At 49.0% G+C, this 17,942-nt stretch overlaps 9 protein-coding genes across 9 annotated transcripts; 5 read left to right on the forward strand and 4 right to left on the reverse strand.

Annotated features, from left to right (window-relative positions):
- The first annotated feature begins 51 nt into the window (after window positions 1-51).
- BO83DRAFT_367976 (FAD-binding oxidoreductase) lies at window positions 52-1,674 on the forward strand. Its single transcript, XM_025529788.1, has 2 exons — window positions 52-517; window positions 573-1,674. The coding sequence occupies exons 1-2, from the start codon at window positions 89-91 to the stop codon at window positions 1,518-1,520; spliced, it is 1,377 nt and encodes a 458-aa protein (XP_025384506.1). The 5' UTR covers window positions 52-88; the 3' UTR covers window positions 1,521-1,674.
- Window positions 1,675-2,172: 498 nt separating this feature from the next.
- Window positions 2,173-3,068, forward strand: BO83DRAFT_367980 (SDR family NAD(P)-dependent oxidoreductase; the record flags this gene model as incomplete). Its single annotated transcript, XM_025529789.1, has 2 exons — window positions 2,173-2,761; window positions 2,813-3,068. Exons 1-2 carry the CDS (start codon window positions 2,202-2,204, stop codon window positions 3,066-3,068), a joined length of 816 nt encoding a protein of 271 aa, XP_025384507.1. The 5' UTR covers window positions 2,173-2,201.
- Window positions 3,069-3,728: 660 nt separating this feature from the next.
- BO83DRAFT_430461 (YbhB/YbcL family Raf kinase inhibitor-like protein) lies at window positions 3,729-4,320 on the forward strand (the record flags this gene model as incomplete). Its single annotated transcript, XM_025535523.1, has 2 exons — window positions 3,729-3,849; window positions 3,905-4,320. 2 exons carry the CDS (start codon window positions 3,729-3,731, stop codon window positions 4,318-4,320), a joined length of 537 nt encoding a protein of 178 aa, XP_025384508.1.
- A 394-nt stretch (window positions 4,321-4,714) lies between these two features.
- Window positions 4,715-5,313, reverse strand: BO83DRAFT_367983 (cysteine hydrolase family protein; the record flags this gene model as incomplete). The annotated part of the gene is made up of 1 exon (XM_025529790.1): window positions 4,715-5,313. The coding sequence occupies one exon, from the start codon at window positions 5,311-5,313 to the stop codon at window positions 4,747-4,749; it is 567 nt and encodes a 188-aa protein (XP_025384509.1). The 3' UTR covers window positions 4,715-4,746.
- A 337-nt stretch (window positions 5,314-5,650) lies between these two features.
- Window positions 5,651-7,251, forward strand: BO83DRAFT_367986 (MFS transporter; the record flags this gene model as incomplete). The annotated part of the gene is made up of 2 exons (XM_025529791.1): window positions 5,651-5,914; window positions 5,974-7,251. The coding sequence occupies 2 exons, from the start codon at window positions 5,651-5,653 to the stop codon at window positions 7,249-7,251; spliced, it is 1,542 nt and encodes a 513-aa protein (XP_025384510.1).
- Window positions 7,252-10,494: 3,243 nt separating this feature from the next.
- On the reverse strand, window positions 10,495-11,195 carry BO83DRAFT_453149 (uncharacterized protein; the record flags this gene model as incomplete). The annotated part of the gene is made up of 2 exons (XM_025536895.1): window positions 10,495-10,755; window positions 10,794-11,195. 2 exons carry the CDS (start codon window positions 11,193-11,195, stop codon window positions 10,495-10,497), a joined length of 663 nt encoding a protein of 220 aa, XP_025384511.1.
- Window positions 11,196-12,277: 1,082 nt separating this feature from the next.
- On the reverse strand, window positions 12,278-14,211 carry BO83DRAFT_321033 (nucleobase cation symporter-1 family protein; the record flags this gene model as incomplete). The annotated part of the gene is made up of 6 exons (XM_025527835.1): window positions 12,278-12,819; window positions 12,869-12,939; window positions 12,996-13,138; window positions 13,194-13,569; window positions 13,617-13,721; window positions 13,769-14,211. The coding sequence occupies 6 exons, from the start codon at window positions 14,209-14,211 to the stop codon at window positions 12,278-12,280; spliced, it is 1,680 nt and encodes a 559-aa protein (XP_025384512.1).
- Window positions 14,212-14,636: 425 nt separating this feature from the next.
- Window positions 14,637-15,834, forward strand: BO83DRAFT_367990 (isopenicillin N synthase family dioxygenase; the record flags this gene model as incomplete). Its single annotated transcript, XM_025529792.1, has 2 exons — window positions 14,637-15,021; window positions 15,071-15,834. 2 exons carry the CDS (start codon window positions 14,637-14,639, stop codon window positions 15,832-15,834), a joined length of 1,149 nt encoding a protein of 382 aa, XP_025384513.1.
- A 405-nt stretch (window positions 15,835-16,239) lies between these two features.
- BO83DRAFT_119968 (alcohol dehydrogenase family protein) lies at window positions 16,240-17,835 on the reverse strand. Its single transcript, XM_025526008.1, has 4 exons — window positions 17,642-17,835; window positions 16,698-17,582; window positions 16,596-16,640; window positions 16,240-16,549 (listed from the first exon to the last, which is right to left on the reverse strand). The coding sequence occupies exons 1-4, from the start codon at window positions 17,758-17,760 to the stop codon at window positions 16,492-16,494; spliced, it is 1,107 nt and encodes a 368-aa protein (XP_025384514.1). The 5' UTR covers window positions 17,761-17,835; the 3' UTR covers window positions 16,240-16,491.
- Window positions 17,836-17,942: the final 107 nt, after the last annotated feature.

Genomic DNA, 17,942 nt, shown 5'->3' on the forward strand with positions numbered 1-17,942 from the left:
TAACCTTAAATGCTTGCCGCTCGCTCACTGTGCCTGGGTCAACCACAATCTCACCCTCTTAACCTCATTTACCCACTTTCAGCACACCATGCACATTGTCTGGCGGGATTCGGCTGAACCAGCCGTCTACGAAGAGGCTCGTGTAGGTCGCGTATTCAATCACCGTCGTCCCCAACGCTTTCCCTTGGCAGTTGTCAAAGCTACCAGCACAAAGGATATCATCGCTGCAGTGAAGCTAGCCGCCGAAAAGAACTGTCGCGTTGCTATACGATCGGGAGGACATTCATGGGCAGCATGGAGTGTCCGCGATGAATCCATCCTCATTGATCTGGGGAACTACACGCACTTGGAAGTGGATGCAGAGAACCGCATTGCGATAGCCACTCCCAGTATGACAGGAAAGGAGCTCAATGGACTTCTGATCAAGGATTATGGTTTGATGTTCCCGGGCGGACACTGTCCCGACGTGGGGCTGGGTGGCTTTCTGCTACAAGGCGGTATGGGATGGAATTGTCGTGTCAGTTAATGCGCTTCCACTATTGCATCTCGACCAGCTAATAAGTGTTTGACAGAATTGGGGCTGGGCCTGTGAACGAGTTCAGGCAGTGGATGTAGTGACAGCCACAGGCGAGCTGCTTCACTGCAACGCCACCCAAAACCGCGATCTCTATTGGGCAGCCAGGGGAGCTGGTCCTGGCTTCCCAGGTGTGGTGACGCAGTATCATCTGGAACTAATTCCATATCCTAAGGATGGTTTCCGCTCGTCTGGCTATGTCTATCCCATTCGACAGTACCGACAAGTCTTTGACTGGCTGCTCTCCATCACTCCTAGTTTTGACGAGGACACTGAAATCGCCGCTGTGGCCGCGTACCCAGAGGGGATTGACGAGCACTGCTTCTTTGTCCTATTCGTCGCCATGAAGTCAACCCCTGAAGAGGCTGAGAAGGCTTTACGCCCAGCGCAGATCACCCGGCCAACGGGGGCGATCCAGGAGTGGTTCTGCCAGGTGGATAGCTTGGAGAATCAATATATTAACCAAGCCAAGGCTAACCCAGAGCGACACCGATACTGCGCCGAGAACGCCTACATTCGAAATGATGCCGATGTCCCTGCCGTGCTGGAGGAGGCGTTTACGACACTGCCCCACAAGAAAGCGTTTGCACTCTGGTACGCCATGTATCCCTGCAGCCGTCGGAAACTACCCGATATGGCATTTAGCATGCAGTCGGACCATTACTTTGCACTCTACACTGTGTGGGAGAAGGAGAAGGACGATGCGAGATGTCAAGCGTGGGTGGCTGATGTGATGAAGGGAGTTCAGCGACATGGAGTCGGGTCTTATCTGGGGGATGCGGACTTTCAGGTGCGAAAGACAAAGTACTGGGCGGATGATAATGCACGACGGTTGATGGACATCCGTCGCAAATGGGATCCTCAAGGGCGCATCTGTGGGTATTTGGACAAGGATGATCGGTCTGGAACGAGAGGGCTGGACAATGCCAAAGAATCAAAGTTGTGATTGATTACTGTGTTACGTGGCTGCTTGCTTACCGGGTAAATATTTTCGAGGCTTCTTGGTTAGTCTGGAACTACTAGTCTCAGATGGGTGCTTGAGAATTAATGTCATGGTGTACATAAGTTGGAGAGTGCTAGAGGTAGATATACTATACCAGCAATAGACCACTCACTGTGGAAACAAGTAATCTAAAACAACTATGCTACAACAGATCGGGCTGTCGAGACATGTAGCCCTGGCTTGGCGGATCATCAGATGTCACCTATTTGACAGCTCACAGAAGACATATTAGGACTACTACCACTCCTCTTGGTATTGTCCAAGTGTAATATTGGAACAGCTAAGCAGCTAGAATATGCTTTTCTTCTTTCTACGGTGTCCAGTCGCCGATGTAGAATAGTTTAAGCGCGGAATACTCTAGGACGCAACTATTGGGAGCTTCCGCCACCCCTACGTTAATACTATCCGACACACAAGAGAAACTCAATGTCTCTCGGTGTGCCGGGACAAGCGGGTTACCTGAAGTCGGGTTGTGGAGAGCGAGAGCACGAGGAACTGCGGGCGGCGGGAGACACTCGGATAGCGGGGGAGCAATTGATCTCCAAGCGCCGGGACGTTGAACCGAACCGATCATATATGGCACTCGGCAGGAACACAACTACACAAGGTTATATCCCACTCACCATGTCTCCTACTACTCGACTGGATCTAATCAGCAGTCACGTCTCGCCCAAAATGGTTGAACAAACTCTCCTCCACAAGGTCGCTATCGTCAGCGGCTCGTCCTCAGGGATTGGCGCCGCCATTGTGCGGGAACTCTCTGCCCGCGGAGCGAGCACAGTTGTCAATTATCCTTTTCCGGCTCTCAAAGCTGAAGCAGTCGCCCTGGTGGCGTCTTTGCCATCTCCGTCGGTCGCTGTTGAAGCGGATATGGGCTCAGTGTCTGCTCCACAGGCGCTGGTCGATGCTGCGGTATCGAATTGGGGTCGGGTCGATATCGTGGTCAATTGTGTTGCACTAGCAGTGAACAAGCCGTTTGAAGAGCAGACGCTTGATGACTGGGACAGGCTGGTCAATGTTAATGGACGCGGGACGTTCTTGTTGACTCAAGCCAGCTTGAAGCACCTCACCAAGAATACTGGGAGAATTGTCAACATCGTGAGTGTTTCGGCACGAGGACCTCCGCCAAATCAGACCATCTATGCCGGTACCAAGGGAATGGTCGATTCTTTTACGAAATGCTGGTATGCCTTACTCCTCTTGAATACACTAGGCATTGTTTCTGATTCATTCAGGGCCAAGGAGCTTCCACCCAAGTATGGCTGCACTGTCAACGCGGTCAGTCCGGGCCCAACCAAGACGGAAGGTTTTGCAGCAGCAGGTGAAGAACAGATGAAGATCCTGCAGCCCATTATTGATCAGACCCCAGTTGCGCCACGGATGGCTGAGCCGGATGAAATTGCGTATGTTGTGGGATTTCTGTGCGAGGAAAGGTCAAGGTGGATAAATGGGGCACATATTATTGCATCTGGTGGACTGTTTGTCGATTAGCATGTTATATAAGCAGTGAACATATTTAGAGTTCTGATTAGTCTGATGCAGCCTGATGCAGCCTGTCATGGATGAACAGACGGGCTCCTTAGCATTGTGTCTAGCACTGTCAATAACAGCTATTGCGTAGGCCGACCCCTGGTTAAGCATGCCGTGATTCCGTGTATCAGAAAGTTGATGGCTATCAGAGCACGAGGCCATATACTGGTCGCATTATCGTTGGCAAACTGGCGCTTTTGAGTTGGATCACTGCTGGTCACACATTCAGATACTTCACACCAGTCAATGATAGAGCACAATCATCTACCACAACAGCATACAGCAAACATACAGGATAAACCATGTGCAGATTTACAATTCCATGAATCTCTAAATCATTGTGCGTTGTGCAGTCCAGGGCAATGAAGCACGTGAGGCGAGCACCGAAGAGGAAGTTCACATTCACGCGCCCTCGCTTAACCCTGAGTGTTGACCTTAGCGCGTCTAGTATATCCTCATGCCTTTGTTGACGCGCCTCTGTCATAGATCGTTTCTTCACATCTATTCTCTTCATCACACCCGTTCTCTGTATTCCGTCATCCTTTGAGCGTTATCCTTCAAGAGTCAGCGTTCCAGCGTCAGAGTTCAAGCGTCAAGTTACATCAGTCGTCTTTCAGCGAGATGCCTACCAACTTCAACGTTGATAGAGCGATGGCGGTGATTCGCAACGAGCATAGAAAGCTCCTGACCTTGACCTTCAGCAGTCATTTTATCTATCCAGGTCAGTTCGTCTCCAAGCGTGGTAAGTCATCATTCCCGTATCTAGATTCCTGATCATACCCGAACTAACCGACCAGATGCTGCCCATCCACCACGTATGTCGTTCCCTCGCCTGAAGGGCAACGGAACCTATATGATTGTTTGTCTCGACCTGGATGCGCCATTTCCTTCCTGTCGGGTGCTCGGCCCTAAGTGCCACTGGATCCAGTCTGGTCTGGAGCCAATCATGAGCGAAAATGGTCACTTCTTCCTCAGAGTGGCTGCACCTTTCATCGCCAACTACGTTGGACCTAATCCTCTTCCCGGAAGTTCTCCGCACCGCTACCTGTTCATTCTCTACGAACAGCCTGCTGGATTTGAACTCACTCGATCTTCTCCCACCGGCGGCAAGAAGATGGGAGTCTGGTCGCGCCTCCGTTTTGACCTCGACGGCTGGGCTAGAGAGATTGGCCTTGGCCCTGTTGTCGGAGCCAACTACTTCGTCAGCAGATAACTGTTGATTAATCTGTGATTGCGTCGCTCGTTTCTGAACTTGTTTATTCGCAACATAAGACCTGAACTTTGTGATTTCTTGTGGTGGTGAAGTGAAATTTAGTGGTGCGCTTGTATATTTTAGCATATGGTTGGGGCGTTGTGGCGTTGCGTTGTTCACTTTGTTTGAACTTGCTTCATTCGCACACAAGATGGGAGCTTCGTGAAGCAGTGGAATCGGACCTGTATTTATGTATATCTAATGATGTGACACGATGTTGACCAGGTGTCAAACAGGTTTCTGAATAACAGCAAATAAAGTAATGTCTAATTGACAAGTCTCTAATCACTCGTAGCCCGGTTCCAAATGAACATGTAGGTAGACCCTCACTCTCAAGTCACTTATGCAGTAGCACAGACAATCACACTCATTACAACTAACAGCAAATCACTTCGCAATCTCATCCACCCACTCCTTCGAACTCACAACGCGTCCCTGGCGCGTGAAAACCTTCTCCATCAAAACCCGATGCACCTCCGGATCCAGATCCATACACCCATCCTCCAAGACACTCACACTGTAATCGAGATCCGCAGCCGCACGAACGGTCGACAGCACAGCTCCACTGGTAATGAGCCCTGCCATTACCACCTCTGTAATACCCATCGACCGGAGGATAAGATCCAACTCCGTGGAAGTAAAAGCCGAGACACGATACTTGGTCACGATAGGCTCTTCGCCGCGGGGTGCCACGGCAGGGTGAACCTGGGTAGACTCATCGTCGTTACGGAAAGCCCCCATTTCCTTGGCTCTGGCCACACTGAGGTTACGAGGGTTACATTCTGGATGACCAGCACGGAAGGCTGTTACCACATGAATGATGTTGAGTTGGGCGTTGCGGGCCACCTGTGTCACTGTTGACAGGGTTTGGAGGTATTGGGAGGTGTTTTCGAGGCGGTTGACGATGCCGTTCTGTACGTCGAGGAGAAGGAGGGCGGTTTTCTCGGTTGCCATGGTCGTTGACCTGCTTAGTATATTTGTAGTAGAAGAGTGATTTTATGATTGTTTGACTTTGGAAATGACCAGTTGCTGGGTATATTGGATCATTTTATGCTTGCTGCTGGAAACCCGGTAACGGGATGTATGGATGAGGATCTGTTTTTTTGATTGGTGGAGAAGCCCGGTTCCGGGATGGGAAGCCGGCACCGGGATAGCCTCGAGCTGTCACAATAATGGACTGTGGGCATCATTTCTTTTTACTCCTTCAACCCTGCTTTTTCTTGAGGAATGAGTGGACTTATCGTTTGTTCATATCTGAGAAGAGCTTCCGCAAAGAAATCAAGTGTCCATTATGACCAACAACCCATCCTCTTCATCGGCTACAGAGGCCAACGCCCCCGATATAGAAAAAGAGCCGGACCAGAATGCACCACCAAGGCTGGATGTATTTTCAGTCTTCACAGTTAACCAAAAGCGAGCCATGGTAGCGACTGGCTCTATGGCAAGCTTCTTCTCACCACTCTCCTCAAGCATCTACTTCCCTGCCATGGACACGATAGCAGCAGCGCTGAATGTCTCCACATCCAAGATTGACTTGACTGTCACGACCTACCTGGTGAGTCTGAAATCCCCTTAAAAGCAATTTAATTACTAACGGTATATTCTATACTGCAGATAATGCAAGGCGTTGCTCCCATGTTGATCGCTGGATTCTCAGACACCGCCGGCAGACGTCCCGCCTACATTATCTGCTTCACCCTCTACATCGCCGCCAACCTCGGCCTCGGCCTACAGAACGACTACAGCTCACTACTAGGTCTACGATGCCTTCAAAGCGCAGGGAGCAGCGGCACCGTGGCGCTGGCCAACGGCCTGGTCGGAGACCTGGTGACATCTGCAGAACGAGGAACATACATCGCATTTGCTTCGTTGGGGAGCATGCTCGGGCCTTCTCTATCCCCGATCATTGGTGGACTCCTCAGTCAGTACCTCAACTGGCACTGGATATTCTGGTTTCTTCTCATCTACTCGGCCGCCTTCTTCCTTCCACTCTTACTCTTCCTCCCCGAGACCTGCCGCAAAGTGGTCGCTGACGGCTCCGTTCCACCCCCAACGCTAAACAAAAACCTCAGTGACACAATCCGGCACCGCAACCGAAAGGCCAAAGGTCTCGTCGTAGAGGAAAGCAAACTCGCCGAAGTACGCAAGAACTACTCCTTCCGGTGCCCATCACCCATGTCCACACTGAAAGTCACCGCCGACCTCGAAACGGGCGTTATCCTACTCGCCACGGGGCTAACCTTCGCATGCTTCTACGCAGTAATGACTGGAGCTACGACCTCATTCCACGATACCTACCATCTCAATGACATCGAAACAGGACTGATGTACCTCCCTATCGGGGCCGGCGGCATCGTATCAGCATTCACCACGGGCCGTCTAATGGACTGGAATTATCGTCGACATGCCGCCAAGGCGGGACTCCCCGTTATCAGGAACGTGCGACAAGATCTCACTACTTTTAATATTGAAAAGGCAAGGCTGGAAGTCGGGCTGCCGATGTACTACACGTGCATCGTGTCCATGATCGCCTACGGCTGGGTCCTCGGTCACAAAGTCAATTTAGCTGCGCCGATCATCCTGCTCTTCATCTCGGGGTGGAGTCTGAATGGCACATCGCAGGTCTTGAACGCCATTCTTGTTGATCTGTGGCCTAGTCGATCTGCAGCTGCAACGGCAGCGTGTAATTTATTTCGCTGTGAGTTGGGAGCTGCAGCTTCAGCGGCGATTACGCCAATGAGTGAGGCGATGGGACAGGGGTGGGCGTATACAACGCTGGGGTTAATTTCTGTAATTGTGTCGCCAAGTTTGTGGGTAGTTATGCAGAAGGGCATTAAATGGAGGCAGAGAAGATTGAGGAAGGAGCAGGAACGGGCAGCTAGAAGTCAGTAGGGGGGGTGGATGTGAAATGGGTGAAAATGAGATGTATCTGACTGGGGTATAGCTTGTTTAGAATTTGTTAGATAGTGGATAAAAGTATATGTTTATCGTTTGACTTATGGGAACCTTATCCGGGATACGCTGTGTTGTGTGTGTTCACTTACATTAGACTACGTATGCATCTGACTATTCAGAACCACAGAAAGGTTGAAAAAGGCTTGATAGGCCTGCTACGACTACATGGTATGTTATACAGTTGAGGGATCAGCTTGATTGCGGGAAGAAAGCTCCACTCAAAAGTGGTGATTCATTAATAAAACAAAAAAAAAAAAAAAAAAAAAACTACCCAAAGGGGAAGCGAAAGGAAACAGTGCAGGCAAAATAGAATTAACAGGGAACAAAGGACAAGACACTTCAAAAGTCAAGACAATGAAAGACTAGGCAGACAGACAGTATGCTGCAGGAGGTTTATACATGAGGCCTTTGGGTGGTACAGAAAAGGTAATGAAAGACAGCAGACAGGAGAAGGGCATGATAGTGAAACAGGGCGAAGAGATATCGAAAATGGGAGCGGGGGCATAAGGAGATAACAGACGAAAGGGAGGTGGAAAGTCAATGAATGGTATGTGAAAATGGTAGTACAGAATGCAATGGGAGAACATTAGAAAAGTACGAACGGTGAGGTGATGAGAGGAAAAGCTGTATGAAGGATGGAAAAAGCCATAGACGGTCGGCAAGAAAATATTGACGCAAAGGAAGGGGGGGGTCAACTGGCGACGGGGATATAGAAACTAAGGAATTCCTGGGAAATCTGCCTCCAGCAGCTGGTAAAATCGCAAACAAACCATAAATCGGCCCCATTGATAATTCTGTTTGGCAAATCCCGATTTCCCTCGCCACAAGCTTCCTCTGACGCCAGATATATGAGTTAAGTGGTCAGACTTGGAGTAGACAAATGTGGCTATAGAGAAAATAAGATTGTCAAAAAAGAGTTATCAGTGGAGTGGCATGGTAGTCAGGATATGGCTGTGCCAGGTATAGTGTTAGACTATACCGGACCGGCCGACAACCCCACAGAAACACTGATGAAGTCACCTCCTCAATGATCCCAACCCGCATTGCCCACATCTCCCAGTCACAAGCTTCCTCTGACACAAGGTATATCAATTTAGTAGTCAGAATTGGAGTAGACAAATGTGGCTACGGAGAAGGAAATGTCAAGACGGTGTCATTTTGAAGATGACATGCTACGGTCAGTTTATGACCGTCTCTCACGGCTCGTGTGGTGTAAGGTATGGCGTTTGACTTAACCATCGAAGCCTAGGCTAGACTTTCCAGATGGTCCACTGGATTCTAGGTTAGATGTAGACAGTGAGCCTCGGTCGATTCAAACGGGTGATTCTATTCAGGTCTTATGTAGACAAAGCTTATAGACACGACAATAAACCCCCATTGAACAGAGACACCCATCGTCTAGTCACAACAGCAATAGGAGACAATATATTCCACATGACCGGCAGTAAAGAAACATGGATATAGATGATGTTGGCAAAGAAGAACGGGACGATACTGCCACACAGCCAGGCGTTCGTTCACATTCTTCACTAATGTCACGCCCACTGTCTACCCTGGAAGGTAAGACTTGTTCCCCCGAAACGTAAAAGCTTGCATTTTCACTGCAGACAGAGATCCCCACCGCCTTCCATCTTTTTCAGTCACACCCTGAGCTATAAGAGCTATAACTCCATCAAGAATGACCCCAAAAAATGACGGTGGCAGACTCTCCGTCCGCTTGAAAACATAGCCTTACCCTTAAGGGCTTGATCAACCTTTAAGGGTAGGCAGACGGTAGGGAGAGCATGGGCGAAGGTCGATGTGGAGGGATCCTGGCTGGTGTAGCCGTAGCGCCTCCTTAAAACAAAAAGAAAACAACGTAAGAGAAATCTAGCAGTGCATACTGCTAAGAGCTGCAGAACAGTGCCAGAGCGTATTCCATGCGGCTCACTACACTATTCAGATGCACCATTAGAAACCTCCATCGTCAGAGTCATACCACTCAAAATGATGGATTTATTGACTAGCTGTTGAGGGGTTAGAAGTGCACAACTTTCTGTGTAGGTGCATCATGGTCAGCCAAGCACTGTTGAGCAGTGTGATGAAAGAGTGTGGACGAGGAGGGAACAGCAGGTCCTATTTATGCTTGGGACAGGTAGCAAATCCATGACTGGCAGGTGCCTGAAGCAATGGTGTTAACGGGGAGTTCCTGAAGTTTTGATGAAATTTCCGTGTTATTATAGGCAGACCCTATGCACTGCAACTTCACCATTGTCGGTAACTCTCATATGGTAGGCGTAAATATAATTCCATGAAAAAAGGGAGTTCCCACTCGATCATCTGGGACTTGGAATATTGGTATTGCACCTAATTGAGTCTCCCTGTCTGATATTCTTAATATCAGTGGAACCATAAGACAGAATAGGGAGTTGCCGCTTAAGATGTCACATAGACTATGACTAGCCAGTCCGGCCTAATAGGATTTGGAAGACAGCTAAGATAGAGCAACTTAAGTGGGAGTCATATCTTCTAAAACCATTCCACTTCTGAAGACACACAATTCCTTGATACTACCGTCTCAATGAATGTAAGAAACACTGGGACTTCCGAGGCCTTAAACCAAATCCACACTTGAAACTCCTTCCACTGATATTCTTATTACGTGTCACAATATATTTAGCCGGAATGTTCCGTCAGACTTGCATATTATCATTACGTGAAACTCCACTGTGAAGACAACTAACAGATAGTCAACATTATGGTCCCCAACCCGGCATATCCCTGTGGGACAGGATCTTTACCATCCAACGATGGCCACCATGTATACATGGTCATGTCCTTCTCAAGCCAGTCTTTAAGTCTGCCCTGATGAAGGAGGAAATATGAAGGGATGAATGTGGAAGGAAGGTCTATTGGTCACTCGTCTTAATTACTTGTCAAGAAGATGGAGGATGATGGGACGGATCTGTCCAGCTGAACAATGCTAAATTTACACTCTGTCCCGTCTGTTCTATCCTATGCGTGTGAACTGTGTGCCTGATATTTACTGTCTTGACTTTATCTAGCAGCATACATTTCTACACTCAGATATGCGTAATTAGGCTACTGCAGGTCTCTCTCTATTGTACTCATAGATAACAGACTGACGTCTTGTGATGTATTTATAATGTACTACATAATGTATTTCCCGTTATGACGGACTTAATTCATTGCTACTGCCCCAAACCGAGTCAATCCCCGAATTTCCGACACTTCCGATGCATCACTTTCATTTTCCTGGTCGAGGGGGTTCGGAGGAAAGATGTCCCCATAATCTCCTGGAGTCTGTCTGACCCAACTTTCGAAATCTTTACTGAGATCATCGATACGCTTTTGGATATCCTCAATCACTACCCTGCAGAGATGCCAGCGCCACTTGACATAGCCGTTCAGGACCATCTGCTCAGCGTGTTCGGGACTGAACTCAAATGCACTTTCGACTATCACATAGTTAGTAAGACGGAAAAGAATCTCATCGCTAGATGAGAGGAATGAGGACTCAACTCACCAATATACACCAACTCTTCAAGTTGCCCACACAGGTCAACCAGAAGTTGATAAATTGCGGTCTGGTGACGCCAGACACTCGGCTCAGCCACGACTTGGTAGAAGTTAATCTGTTTGAGAAAGTTCATTGATTCATCATAAACAGTAAGTCTGCTTTGGATGTCATATACCCTGTCCAGTGAGTCAATCTTGACAAGCTTCCCAAGGCATTGTGAGGCGTAAATATCATTTTGATCGATCTGGAGGAACATGTGGTTCTGGTCTTCTTGGGCCTTCTGGTGGAAAGATGCAAGCCCAAGCTCCCATTTGTAATAGGTATCCCACTCTTCGTGGTTGCATCCGTTAGTTACTGTCATATTGAAGAGCCTGGTAAGATAGGATATAAACAGCGCTAGGTTCAGATACAGCTTAGTAAGTCTGGAAGTGATGTGACCGGTAGATTTGGAGGTGAATATGAAGCAGCTGTGGGTAAGTTGTTTATATATTGGTGAAGGCAGTGCGCATGCTGAAGGGTATATGAACGTTCATTGAAGCCATGGGATGATATCTGAGATCATATAATATGTCCTATGGAATATACCACCAAGACCGGTCGTGATACTTCCAATATGAGCGCATATTGCCGGCTACGCATCAGATCACATATAGGTGTATCAGGACGTAAGATTGAGGGTAGCAGGTAGGATCAATTGCCAGGACATTCCAAGACGCTGCCTCTAAAACAGAAGGATATGACCGGAGGGTCAATATGCCTTTCTTCGGTTGTAGTCTCTGCGCCACAAACGTGACAGAAAGTCAAGGTAGCAGCTGAAGGAGACCTAGATACAGACCTTATCGCTGCTAATCAGGCGCGTATTTAGGCTTAATGGGGTTACATTAACCTCCGGTTGGTAAGAGTGTTAACTACCGATCCAGTCAGCCGGTCACCAAAGTCGAGGGGAAAGCTAGGACTTACTATTTGTTCAGGTCTTCCCGTAAAATGAGGCAAGATATCAGATGAATTACGATAGAAACTCCGTCTTTCATGTCGCTGATCCAAGCAAGCCAATAAGTTCGGTTGGAAATGATTTCAGGTCCAGATAGCAAGAAAAGCAATTATAAAAGTCGTCACATCCGCGAGCTTAGCGTAGCTTGAGTCCGCATGAGACTACTTGTCAGTGCAGTAGCGCCTTCTCAGTTAGGCAGGTGTTGCTTGTTCATGAAGCTACTGTGCTAGTGGCCAGCTGAAATATTGTAGTATGATCACGAAGAACGTCCGTCCAAAGACAAATGATATATTATTAGCAGTTCTAAATGAGATAGTTCTCGTTGCCTTTAACCCAAAGTCTTGTCCGTTCCTGGTAGCCAGTTCTCCATTTTGTAGATACTGTACGGAGGGGCTCTGATCAGTCTCGGACGTTCCAACACCATGACGACAGTAATCTGATTCATAGTCCATTTAGACTTTGCCTGAGATATCCAAGCCAGTCTTGGCACCTTTCTCATCTGTGACGACCACCGGCAGCACCGTCACCGCCTCAACTCCGTCTACCCGATCGGGATCGAATTCATCCCAGTATTCCTTGGGCTCTTTCCACCCCTCCGTCTTCTCAGTTCCAGCAGGAGGCCACACGAAACATCCGAGGTAATACACTCCGAATGCGATAAGCAGGCCGACAGGGTACGCGACAAAGTAGAACCGTTGTATACCCAAGGGTGCCTTGACACCCATCTGGTTTAGGAAGCCGTAGAAGTTCGGCGCAACTGCTACAAGATAAGCACCGAAGCCGCGGAGATTAAATCCGTGGAAGAAATAATAGACCCCATCGGTACGTGCTGTGTATAATGCCGGAATGTCAAGCCGTCCCCGTCGGATGAGATAGTAGTCGCATATCAGAACACCAGCGATAGCAGAGAGAAATATTTGATAGGAGGAGAGGAAGGTGATGAATACGGCTGCTGTGGCGAGGAGGTACCATGGGCAGATAGCGAAGGACAGAACTACATCATATCAGTAACTGCAAGACTAGACTCGTTAGCCAATACTGACTAGCACAGATAAAGAAGCCTCGTTTAACGGTAATGTACCGAGGAAGTAAAGCTGCAATGTCATTTCCGGCGCTGCATAGTATGAGCGATTAGTCAAAAATATGCCATCGAAAATATAGGATACTCACGGAATAGAGTTCTCGAAAATGGCGGAAAAGACGGTCGAGTACACGAATGCCAATGAAATGAACGCACAAGCAGCGCGGTTGCCCGGCGTGTATCTTTCTCCATCCATCAACTTGTCCAAAAATGTCAGGGGATTCCATATCAGCTGACTTCGTTAGTATATGGCCTATATGGAGATTCGTTCGGAATAATAGACGTACCTCTCCAAATATACTTCTGCTACATCCAGCAATGATGTTGCCGATGACAGCCACTAATAGTCCAGAGAGCGGAAAGCTGATGACCTGTGCTAGGATCACGTCGCTAGGCTTCCTTGCGTACCGCTGGAGGTCCGCGGCATTGGAGATGAAGGTCCCGCAGCTGGCCAGTCCCAAAAACAGGAACTTGCAAATAAGCCAGCTCTTGGCTCTCCCATGAACTGTCGATGCCTCATGAATAGCAGGAGGGTTACCCCCAGCCAGGCGTACTACCCAAGCTAACATGGCGAAAGCGCCGCCATAGTAGACTACTACTTTGATGTAGATAAGCTTCTTCATCTTAGGCACAGGAACCACGAGGAATGCGCAATTGATAAGCCTGTCGCCTATTAGCGTCTCGCGGCTATCGGGTGGTCTCGTACTTACCAGTAAACGAGAAAACAGATCATCTGCGCAGACGACAAGGCAGATTTTGGTCCCATTTTATCAGGAATACGAGCGATTGATGGGAAGATTGCATGCAGGAAAACACTGGATCGGTCTCAGCCATGTGCGTCGGAAAGGGACGCGACACTTACTATAAACACTGGGCTCCTTGGGTGACATTGACGCCGTTCCACACTATACTCATTACTGCCCGGTTGAACGTTGGCCAGAGGGCACCCCAAGGACCAAAGCTAGAACGACACAAGACTGGAAAGGGGATTCGATACATCGCACCAGCCCGCCCATTGAGAGCCATTAGGCACCCTGCGAGGAACTGGCCGGTAAAGGAGCAGGCGATGGCCTCCCACATGGTCAATCCCATGGATACGCCGGTGCTTGATGCGTACAAGTTGCTCACATTGGCCGTAGCCGAGAACCAGAAGAAGAGGTATGTGAGGCGTGTCCATTTTCGGTCCTTGGTTGGAGTTGGTCGGATCGAGTCATTGTCCAGAACCCCCACTGGTCTGGTGTTACCATTTTGATCCACACTCTTGACAAGCAACCACTCGTGGATCCCTTCCCATATGGAACTCATGTTGTCGGTTCTAAGATCTGCAGTTTGACACAGATTGATGCAGGCCCTCGGCCGCATTTATTCAACTGACGACACAGGCCGATAAGGAATGCCATGATTCTATAGCGGTCAGACACACCTTATCTCTTGGCTGCGACCTAAAGCGGCTTGGAATGACTCCTTTATCATCTGGGCAGACCTGGTTCCTCCTTGTGCCAGTGTCATTTAAGCTCGGGCCAATGAGGCGTTGGCATTGTGTCGCCATGCTTATCAACTCATTCGGCCTCGACCGTCTTCCCCACCAAAGAGATTGCGGGGATTGCCGTGGCAGCACACCATCGAAGATATATCATCACAATCCAGAAGCGCCAGGGAGGCCAAATGGACAAATAGCCTTACAGGGCCAGACCAAAGCAAAAGGAAGCGACCGTGGGATGACCTGTACGATGACTGCTATGGCTACGCCCGAATATACCCATGTCGAGCTATTGACGCTGAACGGACCGGAATACCGCAGGGTGTCAATTGCCCCTCCCCGCCTCCCCAGCGACGATGAGATTCCTGTTATCGATCTGGTCGGTATTGATGGCGACCTGGACGCACGTACTGTACTCGCGGGGAAGATCTGCGCTGCTGCTCAGAATACAGGATTCTTCTACATCAAGAATCATGGGATTGCCGAAGAGATGATCGCGGGCGCTCTTACACAAGCCAAAGCCTTTTTCCATCAGCCGCAGGAGGAAAAAGAAAAGGTATCCAACTTCAAGCTGATGCATATGGATGGATACCACGCGGTAGGAACTACCCAGGTCAACAAATCTGAGACAAAGGGTCAGCCTCACAATTAATAGTGTGCGACGGGTCACTAACTACGTGACAGACCGGAAAGAAACCTTTTCCCTTCGCTACAACGGCCGCAATGACCCAGCCACGGCACCAGACACCCCCGATGATCGGATGTGGGATGACTCGGCCCTTTGGGCTGGGACCGCTCATCTCCAAAACTTTCGCGAAACCACCATTTCGTTCTGGCAAGCACGTTTAGCCTTGGCGAGAAAATTGGTCCGTATCTTTGCGCTTGCCTTGGATCTCCCCGAGGACTATTTCGATAGCGTCGTCACCCACCCCGGCGCCGATGGCCTATACATCCACTACCCCGGTACACCCGAGGCCGAACTCAAAGAAGATAGAATCGACGTCGGCATCGGCTCACATACCGACATCCAATGCTTCACACTACTCTGGCAGGACATGTCGGGAGGTCTGCAAGTTTTGTCGTCATCTGACGAATGGCTAGACGCTCGACCCATCCCGGGGACACTTGTCGTCAATATTGGGGATTTTCTGCAGCGTTTATCCAACAATCGGTTTAGATCTACGGTGCACAGAGTATATAACCGGCAAAGCACATCACGATATTCGATGCCGTTCTTCTTCGGGTTCAATCCCGACACAGTGTGTCAGGTGGTGCCGTCTTGTATTGATGAACAACATCCCGTACTTTTCGAGCCAATTTCATGTGGAAAGGTAGGCAGATCTGGTCTGAATATTGCCCGGAATATTTGGCTAACACGAGTAGTGGCACCGCGATCGACTGGCTCTTGCTCAAGGAAAGCTGGCTACTGCTTGAGAATCGAGGGTTAGCACATGTTAGTTCTTGTAACTGGGAAACATCACTAATCTGCCCCCTTCAGGAGGCTAGATCGCTGTAGTTATTACCCTTTTTTTTTTTCCGGGTTTTTCACTTTGCCTTTGGCTTCCCTGTAGCAGCTGTGACCATGTCTTCACGAAAGAATGACCTTCAATAGATATTTCATGCAAGACAAGTTTATATGCACCTTTGTAAGTGTAAATATAACAATCAAAACAATGTCTATGCTTGTTGTGGCACATCATTGTTCGAGAAGAGACGTGGGAGGAGGGTGAAAAGATGCGTAGCCTGGGGGACTACGCCTGTATTTGCTGACCTGACTCCGACATGTGACTTGGGTCCATTCAGCACAAAATCTTCCTTTCATGGGAGTTTCATTGATAGTACTTCCTGGTGTTTCGTCTACTTACAGCCTAGGCACCCTTGGCAGGTATCAAACACATACCAATCCCTTTGATTAATAGCCATGAAAGAGTTTGGACGGACAACACACCAGCAGTATCGTCATATTGGATCTAGCTGCAATCAGGAACGTTTGTAAATGGATTTGACTGCTAATTGGAAAGACATGAGTTGTTTTCATCCGATGCAAACCACTCTACCGCATAATTGAACGATCCTCACCACCAACTCCTCACCGCCGAAAATGCTCACTTTCCACCCTCGAAAATGATCTTCTGCGATCGCATATGATTAAAATCGTCATATCTGCTAATGATTAGTCTCATTTCATAGATGTGGAACACATACTTACGCTCGGACAGCCTCCGAGAGTGGTCGCACATCAGTTACCATGAAACTAGATACGTTGTCAGTACAATGATATATACATCCCGCATCCATCCATCGAACTTACTCAAGAGTATCCTGCTTCTGAACCAGCAGCTTCAACGCATCCTCAAAAGTGCCTATCATACAGTTGTCAGCATCATAATAACCTACCAATAGAACGATCAACCTACTCCGAACTGGGCATCGTCCCATCTGAATTTGCAGATTTTTCCCGTACGCCTGATTGCCCGTCCACGGGATCTCGCCATTATGCACTCCCACACTCGAGATCCGACCCCAGGGCCGTAACATCTCAAACGCCATAGCCAGCGCACTACTATGTCCCACTACCTCAATCGCCACATCGGCACCTCTGCCCTCCGTCAATTCCTTCACCCTGTCTCTTAAACCATCTGCCTGCGTCTGGAAATTCCACGGCTCGGCCCCTAGCCGTCCCGCCAACTCCAACCGATCGGGAACACTATCAATGGCAATAAGATGCCTCGGTCGATACTCCAGTGCACTGATCAACGCACAGATCCCTACCGGTCCACATCCAAACAGAATTACCGTACTCTCCTGCACCGTAGCTTCATCCATCCCCTTGAATGCATTATTGGCGGCAAAATAACCCGTGGGGAAAATATCCGCCATAAGCACAAGCTTTTTCTCGTCAATCTCCTTCGGCGCAGCAGCCAGCGTCGAGTCCGCCAGCGGGACACGGACATAATCTGCCTGCCCGCCATCCAGGACCGCAGAGCCGTAGAGTTGGCACTTAGCGCAGCGAGAGGAACAACCTCGCACGCAGTAGAAACATTCCCCACAGCTCACAGTGAATGGTGAGACAACTAGGTCACCAGTATGGAAATTGTGGACGTCTGAGCCGGTTTCGACGATTTCTCCGGTGAACTCATGGCCCATGATGAAGCCGGTTGTGGAGGGCTGGTGGCCGCGGAAGACGTGTAGTTCACTGTAGAATATAGTTTATTAGGAGAAATCCTTTTCGTTTGGGATGTTTGGGACACTCACCTCCCACATAGTGCAGTGTAGCGTACTTTGACGATCACGTCGGTGGGATCCTGGATCTGAGGAATGGGACGCTCCTCGAGAGCAACCTCGAGAGGACCTTTGAAAACAACGGCCTGCATGGCTATCGATATAGTTGTAGCTATGAGTAATGGAGTGAGAATTGCAAGATGTGCAACGTTGAAGATGAAGTGGTGATGTTGTGAGGGTGGTGCCACTCCCCGCTTTTGGCATCCCCGAGCCTCGGTTGACAGGGATGAGGCGGGATGACGAGAACATCTTGTAGATCAGAGAATTATCGAGC

This window comes from Aspergillus eucalypticola (assembly GCF_003184535.1).
Source record: "Aspergillus eucalypticola CBS 122712 chromosome Unknown BO83scaffold_27, whole genome shotgun sequence".
Taxonomy (NCBI): Eukaryota; Fungi; Ascomycota; class Eurotiomycetes; order Eurotiales; family Aspergillaceae; genus Aspergillus; species Aspergillus eucalypticola.

Bases quoted from the DNA above. Each gene is read 5' to 3' on its own strand.
- BO83DRAFT_119968 (XM_025526008.1), bottom strand. From the start codon at position 17,760: ATGCAGGCCGTTGTTTTCAAAGGTCCTCTCGAGGTTGCTCTCGAGGAG. The intron at 16,641-16,697 runs GTAAGTTCGATG...CAACGTATCTAG, and splicing joins CAGAAGCAGGATACTCTTGA to TTTCATGGTAACTGATGTGC. The intron at 16,550-16,595 runs GTAAGTATGTGT...AATCATTAGCAG, and splicing joins CTCTCGGAGGCTGTCCGAGC to ATATGACGATTTTAATCATA.
- BO83DRAFT_367976 (XM_025529788.1), top strand. From the start codon at position 89: ATGCACATTGTCTGGCGGGATTCGGCTGAACCAGCCGTCTACGAAGAG. The intron at 518-572 runs GTCAGTTAATGC...AGTGTTTGACAG, and splicing joins GTATGGGATGGAATTGTCGT to AATTGGGGCTGGGCCTGTGA.